Source organism: Pteropus alecto, unplaced genomic scaffold (assembly GCF_000325575.1).
Source record: "Pteropus alecto unplaced genomic scaffold, ASM32557v1 scaffold53, whole genome shotgun sequence".
Classification (NCBI taxonomy): Eukaryota; Metazoa; Chordata; class Mammalia; order Chiroptera; family Pteropodidae; genus Pteropus; species Pteropus alecto.
The window spans coordinates 2708056-2717252 of record NW_006434366.1 but is presented as its reverse complement, the minus strand read 5'-3'; the positions used below and the strand labels follow the sequence as shown (position 1 = coordinate 2717252).

The 9197-nt window shown below is 53.7% G+C and overlaps 1 protein-coding gene and 1 long non-coding RNA gene across 2 annotated transcripts in view; one reads left to right on the top strand and one right to left on the bottom strand.

The window, feature by feature from the left end:
* The window catches only part of LOC112477529, a 29435-nt gene extending 28563 nt beyond the window's left edge, over positions 1-872 (bottom strand). Inside the window, exon 1 of the long non-coding RNA XR_003045495.1 lies at positions 687-872. This is a non-coding gene — a long non-coding RNA (uncharacterized LOC112477529). The remainder of the gene's footprint in view (positions 1-686) is intronic.
* Positions 28-5679, top strand: BHLHE40 (basic helix-loop-helix family member e40). Its single transcript, XM_006909162.3, has 5 exons — positions 28-383; positions 546-615; positions 879-986; positions 1899-2022; positions 3381-5679. Exons 1-5 carry the CDS (start codon positions 304-306, stop codon positions 4235-4237), a joined length of 1239 nt encoding a protein of 412 aa, XP_006909224.1. The 5' UTR covers positions 28-303; the 3' UTR covers positions 4238-5679.
* The last annotated feature ends 3518 nt before the right edge of the window (positions 5680-9197 follow it).

The window sequence follows — 9197 nt, the reverse complement described above, 5'->3', positions numbered from 1 at the left end:
CTCCCTCCCGCCTCCCCGCCCGCCCCACTTCTCATTCACTTGGCTCGCACGGCGCAGACGGCACAGGGAGCACACACCGCCAGGCTGTGCGCAGAGTCGGAGCCAGAGGCCGCGGGGACACCATGCACGCCCCCAACTGAAGCAGCAGCGCCTCGAAGCCGCAGCTCCCACAGCCAGCGGATTTCAGGGAGCTCGGACTCAGAGGAAGCCTTACGGAGAGAGCTCCGCGGACCCCTCCAGGATAGTCCTCACCCGACGCTCTCCTGCAGACAGGAGCGCATAGTGGCCCCGGCTCGCGGTGCCATGGAGCGGATCCCCAGCGCGCAGCCGCCCCCCGCCTGCCTGTCCAAGGCGCCCGGACTGGAGCCCGGAGACCTACCAGGGTAAGTGGGCGCCCCTGGCCCCTTGAGCCGCAACAACAGCACCGCGTTTCGCGCCGCTCCTACTTGGAGCAGCTCCCGGCGCATCCGGGGGTTCTCGCCCGCCGGGCTCCGCAGCCGGGGCGCACGCAAACTCACGACCACCCCTGTCCCCTCTCCCTGCAGGATGGATTTCGCCCACATATACCAAGTGTACAAGTCGAGGCGAGGAATAAAGCGGAGCGAGGACAGCAAGGTAAGAGCCCCGCGCCCCTGGGGACCCCGGCCCCTAGCTCGTGCCGAGTTTCCAAGAAAAGTTTTTCTCACTCTGAGGCTGGAGGGGGTCTGCCAGGTGCGGGCTCGGCGACTCTACCGAGTGGCTTGGCGAAGCAGGGGCAGGAGGAGGTTCTGGGTGTGACTCTGCTCCGCCGCCCGGACTCCTTGAGCCGTGGGGTGGGGAGAAGAGGGGCTTCTCACCCCCTTCCTTTGGCGCCCACCGCCTCCCCGTGCGCCTTGCAGGAGACCTACAAACTGCCGCACCGGCTCATCGAGAAAAAGAGACGTGACCGGATTAACGAGTGCATCGCGCAGCTGAAGGATCTGCTACCAGAACATCTCAAACTTACAGTAAGTGAGAAGCTGGCGGCTCTCCAGGCCAGCTCCTCTTCCAGAGGGCGGGCGGGGGTCACTCGCCGCCTGCAGGGCCCGCGGGGAACTGCAGACAGAGCAAGGGCTGGATCCGAGCCGCCGTGGCTCTGTTTGCGGGGTACGCTTCCCCAATCCCGAGATTTTCTGGAAGCCTCATGAGAACCACTGGACGTCTCCAAGTTGGCTCCAACACCAGCTGGCCTTCCTTTACAAGAGTTTTAGACTTTCCTTCTGGTGACTTTCGGGGTTCTGGAGTTTTCCCGACTTGAGCAAACCGAGCAACAGAAATTTTATTTACCCTCCCTTTTCCCTTTTCTTTTAATTGTTTTAAATAAGAGGACTTGTTTTGATGTGCGATTTTTTTCACATCCTGTCCTTTCTTGGCAGTGGCCAACAAACAGCTTACTAGCTTGGCAGCCCTCGGTTGGGGAAAGAGGGAAAAAATAGTATTCGAGGAGGAAGAAAAAAGCCTGGATGAGCAGGGAGTTATGAAAGGGTGTCAGGAAAGGAACAAGGGGAAGCCTCTTGGCTGCCAGACACAGGAGAAGTCCCTCCCCGGGCTGACACCGCTGCAGAGAGCTGTTAACTCGATTCCCCTGAGTTAAGGTCAGCAGTGGCTGCTGGAGAAATTTATCTGTCAAAGCTTTTTCCTAAGGTAGCAGCGGCTGCTTCTAAAATGCCTCCAAAGATAGGTGGCACTCATTTTTTATTCTTTAATCAGAAATTATATATATATATATGTATTTTTTAACCTATACATTTCAAATTAAATTTAGCCAACCAGGAAAAGCTATTTTTTGTTTCCTTTCGAGACATTTCTCACTGCTAGTCAGTGTCCCAGAGCTGGGACTCGTCTGAGCTCAGTGCTGACGGAGACTCTTTTGATTGCAGACTTTGGGTCACTTGGAGAAAGCCGTGGTTCTTGAACTCACCTTGAAGCACGTGAAAGCACTGACAAACCTAATCGATCAGCAGCAGCAGAAAATCATGGCCCTGCAGAACGGTTTACAAGCTGGTGAGTGCCTGCGTCTGGGTATCATCTCGGGAGAGTTCTAGCACAAACAGAGAGCCTGTGGGCTCAACATCTGCTCTAGGAAACGTTCCTGCAACGAACCGCTTGTGCACATTCGTTGTGGGAGACGCTGTTTTGTCGTTCCTAAAAGGTCAGGCTTTTCATTCGGGATGCCGCTGTGTGCCACCTGGCATCCATACAATTAGTCAGATGATAAAATATTTCTGTGGCATTTTGGCTGAAGAGTTTCTGGGTTCTGGGAGTCTTCTCTCTTTTTTTTACCACCACTACCCCTTTTAAAATTTTAAAATGCCAAGGCACCTATAATTTGCATCGTGGGTGTTTCGCAGTTAGTCTTCTTCGCCCCGTTTCATTGGCGAATAAATGAGGGGTATGCCCCAGAGTTTTCCTGTGTCTCTACTTCCTTATGGCTCGGTGTGTGGTAGGAACCTGGCAGGGTGACAGGAAATGCAGGAGTTTTTCCTGCATTTCGTGTGGTTCCCCGACTAGCCACTAGGTATCCTGGTGATTTGCACAATCTAACGAAACCACTGAAGTTTCATCATCCGCTCTACTCACAGAGACGCACACTCACCTTCTAACCGTCTCGTCTCGCTGCTCCCAGAGAATACTGTACAGACCGGGGGAGAAATTTTTCCGCCCACTCCCTCATTCCATTCTCCTCCGCCCTCCTTTCCAAGGCTAGTGGGGGGAGAGTCACACAGACCTAGCACGTGCTGCTGTCGGGTTCCTCACTGAAAACTGAAAGATGGTCATGCCCGATTTTGTAGGGGTGGGGTCGTGGATCGAATCCATGGAAAAGGCTTAGAAGTAGCCTCTCTATGTAAGGATGATGGCATGATTGCGACAGGTATAAGCCATTACAAATAAGCTTACTTAAGGTGACATTTTTCCTTCATTTCTCTGATTTTATGACTGGTCTCTGTCCTTGCTACCATGAGACCGATCTTCTGTACATTAATTCTTTGGTTTTTGAACGTAATAGGATGTTCATTGCTGTGTCACTTATAATGAAAACTCGAGAACAACTCACAAATCCCAACAAGAGGGGAAATAGTCCATCTACCTTAATGATGGTCTATTTCTATGATGGGACGTTAATTATGCAGCCATTACTGTCATTTGGGGATTGTGGAAGATTTTGTATTTTATTCCTTATACTTTTCAGTGCAGTCCACATTTCCTCTGATCGTAGATAGTACTTTTTTTTTTTTAGAAACAGAGGCACAAATGAACAAAGGTATTAACAAAAAGGGAAGCTCCCAGCCTTCCGGCCGTAGGTATCCCGGTGACCCTCCCGGCCTCACGAAACCTCTTCCTTTGCGTCTGTGTTGACCCAGGTGAGCTGTCGGGGAGAAACATCGAAGCGAGTCAGGAGATGTTCTGCTCGGGTTTCCAGGCGTGTGCCCGGGAGGTGCTGCAGTACCTGGCCAAGCACGAGAACACCCGGGACCTGAAGTCCACGCAGCTCGTCACGCACCTCCACCGGGCGGTCTCGGAGCTGCTGCAAGGCGGCCCCTCCAGGAAGCCGTCGGACCCAGCTCCCAAAGCGATGGACTTCAAGGAGAAACCCAGCTCCCTGGCCAAAGGCACCGAAGGCCCCGGGAAAAACTGCGTGCCGGTCATCCAGCGGACTTCCGCTCCCTCGAGCGGGGAGCAGAGTGGCAGCGACACCGACACAGACAGCGGCTACGGCGGAGAGTCGGAGAAGGGCGACTTGCGCGGCGAGCCGCCGGCCTTCAAGGGCGATCAGGGACGCAGGTTCGCCGCGGGCGAGAGGATCGGCGCTATTAAGCAAGAATCCGAAGAGCCCCCCACGAAAAAGAGCAGAATGCAGCTGTCAGACGATGAAGGCCATTTCCCCAGCAGTGACCTGATGGGCTCGCCGTTCCTGGGCCCCCACCCGCACCAGCCTCCCTTTTGCCTGCCCTTCTATCTCATCCCGCCGTCGGCGACTGCCTACCTGCCCATGCTGGAGAAGTGCTGGTACCCCACCTCCGTCCCCGTGTTATACCCCGGCCTCAACGCCTCCGCGGCAGCCCTCAGCAGCTTCATGAACCCGGACAAGATCCCGGGCCCCTTGCTCATGCCCCAGAGACTCCCTTCCCCCCTGCCGGCCCACCCGTCCATGGACTCTTCGGCCCTGCTCCAAGCCTTGAAGCAGATCCCTCCCTTAAACTTAGAAACCAAAGACTAAACTCTTCGGGGGATCCTGCGGCTTTGCTCCCCATCTTCCCTACTTCCAAACGAAACGAAACAAAACTGTGTTTGTGAGAGAGGCGAAGTCGATCCAGGGTGTGTGCCGAGACGGTCTGGGGCGTGGAGAGGGGAGCTGGGGTGTGTGTGCGTGTGCAGCGTGTGTTGGTTTAGGACGCGAAAGCTCCTCTCAGCCTAGGGAAGACCTGCCGTGGGGAGGTTTAGAGGGTTTAGAGGGACTGCGGCAGACCCCTGGGCCTTTCCTTGCCCGGCAAATGCTCCCTCCTCCCCATACGAATCGGCTGGATGTTCAAAAGCTTCGAAGTCTCAGGCCGTGAGTCAGTCTACGCTTTGGGAGCCGGGTCTGTGGCTTTGAGAAAAAGGTACTTTCAAACGAGGGCTTTCCAGAGGGCAGTTCCCAGCCAGCCAGCTCTCCTGACCCCACCCTCCTCCCTGTCATTGTCTCCCTGACTCACCAGACAGGGACGGGGCAGCCTGACCAGACCCGAGCTCTCTGCAGAGCGGCGAGGTAGCAGACACAGGCATGGCACGGTGGTGGCTTGGGAGCTTCCGCAGGTCTGCTCCCCACCCCTGCCTCGACGAACAAAGAGAATGTAGTCCCCTCCTCGGCCTTTTCCTGAGTGACTAGCTTACTAAGGAACCGAAAGGGCCCCCTGGTCCAGGCCGAGCTGCCAGGGGCCGAGGGAGAAGTCCCCGGGGACCTCTGACACCTGTTTCTAGCTGTCACCTAGAAACAGTCTTGCTGTCCAGGGAACCAAACCCCAGGTCTGAGAGACGCAGACACCTCAGTTCCAAGCGCCCCAAAGTGCATAAAACTGAGTTTCAAGCAGAGCTAGATCCAGTTCGGTTCCCTCCTAAAACTCCTTCTAACACAGCTTAGCTTCTTAAAGGCCTAACCAGCCCTTGGACAAGAAGATCCTCTCTGCAGGCTAATTCCCCTCGCCCGACAGCAGATGGAGCGTCCTTATTGCTGAAAAGGAGTCCGTCTCCTTCAGAGAAGCTTTATTTTTGGTCCAGAGTTCTTGTTTTCTGACTCGTCCAGCTAGCCCTGCACCAGCTTTTCAAAATGCACTATGCTCGAGCACCGATTGTGTTTTAACTCTTCCTTTTCCTGTTTTTATTTTGGTATAAAGTCGTTGCCTTTATTTGTAAAACTGTTATAAATATATATTATATAAATATATTAAAAAGGAAAATGTTTCAGATGTTTATTTGTATAATTACTTGATCTACAAAGTGAGAAAAATGAATGTATTCCTGTTTTTGAAGAGAAGAATAATTTTTCTCTAGGGAGAGGTACAGTGTTTATATTTTGGAGCCTTCCTGAAGGTGTGAAATTGTAAATATTTTTATCTATGAGTCAATGTTAAGTAGTTGTTTTAAAGTACTTAATAAAATAATCCTTTTCCTGTGGAAGAGAAAGATGGTCTCCTGCGTTTTTTAAAATAACTCGATCATGAGATGAGGCTGTCTCCTACTGTCCCCGACTAGTTTAATCTCACTGCCATTTCGTTCCGCCTCTCCCAAGCCTTGTATTCAGACAGAGTAAGCTTAGTCAATCTAATAGACAAATATTTGTTTTAAGTTTGTTTTTTTTTTTAACTGATTCTTGCCAGAGTTGTAACAATCATCCCACGCCTCCTTCTACAGTTAAGCAAAAAGGACATTCTGCGCCGCCCCCCCCCCCAAGTCTGCTTTTGTCATGGTCCTTAGAACGTGACAGAAAATCGAAGTATGAAATTGTGGGCCTGAGTGTCCGGGGAGCTTGGTGGAGGAGCAGGCGCGCTGAGAAAAGATGTCCCGGATTATTACGCAATAATAATTGACGCTGGGCTAGCAGCTCTTCGCCAAGGCAGTCTAACTTTTTCGAGTGGAGCAAGGTCTAAATGGATTTGCCATATCCTGTCTTATTGCTGCTGAAGGCAACATCCCATAATTATTTTCTACATCCTTCCTGGACTTCCTCTCGCTGGGTGTGTTTGTGCGTGAATGGATATTCGTGTTCCTTAGTCAAGCGGCTCTTATGAAAAAGAAAAAATTCCGTGGGAAATGACCCGGTCGAATATTTTTGCCTCGCCCCGGCTCCCTCCCAGAGGTGTCCTGATGTTTCCTGATGGCCGGTGCCATGCTCCAGACCCCACAGCGTCTCAGCCTTCCAGAACCCTCTGTTGTCTGGGGCCCAGGCAGGAACCTGCCCCAGGCCCCCAGGAAGCAATCAGCCAGACAAAAGCACCACCTGCCTGGCCTGGCTGTTGGCTTCACATGTCACCTTCCCCATCTCCTGTGAGCCAGCAGGCTGGAGAGAACATTGCCTGGCTTGTGTGAGATGCAGAATGCAGGGTCCGAATGTTACAATTGTCTGCCATTGACCTCGATTGTCTGCCATTGACCTCTGGCAGCACGGTGTCCTGAAATGAATCAGGAGGTGAACCCATGGGCCCATCAACCAACCGGTGTCTGTCACCTCCCTGGGGCGGCTGAAGGAAGGGTTCCGAGCCCTCTCACATCCCCCACAGCAGGCAGGTGGCCAACCGTGTGATCTCCCCCTCCTGCCAGCACCCCGGGGCCCGGCCCTCCTGCCGGTTGGGCCCTGAATTCCTCCATGAACCGCTAGGCTCTTCCGGCCAGACTTTCTTATTGGTAAAAACCCAAACAAGTCGAGTTTATCCTGGGGACGGAGCCCGGGGTTGAAATCAAGACCGGACTCGTTTTGCACGCCCCTCTCTCCTGGCAGTGACTCAGGGAGTAGCTGTGGGGACACAGGAAGTGGTTGGAGCAAACTGAACTAAAAAAAGCTTTGAGGGTTCCACACGTAGTCAACCCAGAACCCTCCTCCTGACTTCTGCCGCTGTCAAACACCCCAAGGAGCAGCTGCCCCTCTGCCACCTTGCCCTTCTTGCTTGCCCTTGACCTTCCTTTAGCCCCCAGTCGCAGCAGGTTCCAAGTAGCTCAGAAGGAGACAGAAGCTGGGGGGGGGTGCGTGCACCCCAGTCTTTTTGCCCACCGGAGACAAAGAGGACCTCTGTTTGAAAAGGGGTGTGTGAGCGTGAGGGGGTGAGGGCTGAGCTGGGGCCCAGGAGGGGCGGCCGGAGGCAGGGGCGCGGCGGCCGGGGACCTGGCCGCCCTCAGACAGGGCGGGACCCGCCGGGATGGTCTCACCCAGCGCTGACCTGCCTGCCTGTTGACACAACGTCACGTTTCCGACTGCAGCCCTTTCGTGTGCGGCCCAGGGCTAAAAGCGGCTGCCGGTTCCTGGAAGCCGACGTGCCTGGCACAGCGTCAGCAGAAACCTGATCCCCGGGGAAGCTTGGCTGCCGCGGGATCGCTCGGCTCCTCCGCCCCCCGCCCCCCCAGACAGGGCCTGGCAGCGGCGCCGGCCTGCGGGGGCGGAGGAGGGAGCTGGACGCAGGCTGGGCGCGGGGACGAGGGCCTAGCTAACGACAAGGTAGCAGCTTCCCACGGGTCGCCGCTCATTAATGGAGCCTAACAACCTAGCAGAGCCATTATGAGAAAGGTACTCTTAGAAGTCACATTTTGTAGATCAATAAAAGCTGGCTCAGAGAGGGGAGGGGATTTGCCCAAGATCACACAGCTTCCAAGTCACCCAAGCGTTAATGGGACGTTGAGGATGTTGGATTGTGGCCCTCCTTAATGGCATCCATGGCGAAGGCTTTCACAGAGTCTGGTCGTTTAATAATAACAATAATAATAATTCATAATAATACAAATACTGACACAACCACAATGAACAGCAAACACATTTGTAGCACTTACTGTTTGCCAGGCTCTCTTCAAAGCGTTCCTCATACGATAACTCAATTTTCACAGCGACTGCATGAGGTAAACGTAATTAATCTTTCCCTTATATGATTAACAAAACTCAGTCACAGAGAGGTTACGTAACTGGCAGAAGGTCACACAGCCTAAGGGCCGATGGTGAATCAGCATTTAAACCAAGGTAATGTGGCTTCAGAGCCTCTGTGCTTAACTACAAAACGACACTGCCTTTCTCATTAAACGATAGTCATAGCAATAATAATCATAACAGCAGTAGTGGTAAAACTAGGAATAACTGCAACTGTTACTACCGGATTTCGAGTACTTTCTCTATCCCAGGCACTATTAAGCACCTGATGCGAATTCTCTCTACTTCCTATAGAAGCCGTGAGGGGTAAATATTAATATGCCCACTTTCAGAGCTCAGAGAGGGGAACCGCCTCATCTGAGGTGACACATAGGTAAAGGACAGGGCCTTGCCCTCGCTTCTAAATGGAGCTGCCATGACAGTCGGGCCGAAATACACATGATCTCATTTAATCCACTAAATAGCCCCGCCGAGTGGCTGCTATGAGCCCGCCGAGGAGCTAACTGAAGCTCAGAGGAAAATTCTTTGCCTAACTCTTTATCTGCTCCCTCACAAAAGCCCCCCACGACACCACCACCGCACATGACTATCGGGGCATAATGGCGGGGGCGGTGGAGGACTGTAGGTTTACTCTGCTGAGAACCAGAATCCAGGTTCAAGGAAGTCCTGTATCAAACGAAGTGTCCTGGGGTGGGCGGGGACCATGCTTTTCTCTCATTTCTCTTAAGGTTAGGGGAAGGGCAGGGAGAGGGGCCTGGGCAGTAGCTACACATGGACCATGTAGGGCCAGGCCAGTCCCGAGGGACGGCGGGGGCGGGGAAGCCAAGATTGAGTTTCAGGCTCTCTGGCTGGAAGGGAACCTGGGCCACTCAGGAGCCCAGGCCCCTGCTCCTGTCCCTCCTTGGTTCCCTCAGCCCACCCACACCCTGACCCAGCTGTCTAGCTGTTGGCCATCTCCCCAGGATTGGCAGGTGAGGGGTAAGCAGGGCCGGTGTCTCGGGCTGGAGCTTGACATACTGCTGGGTTCTCCCCAGGCCTCTGGGTCCTGCTGCATGGCTCCCAGAGACAGAGTGTG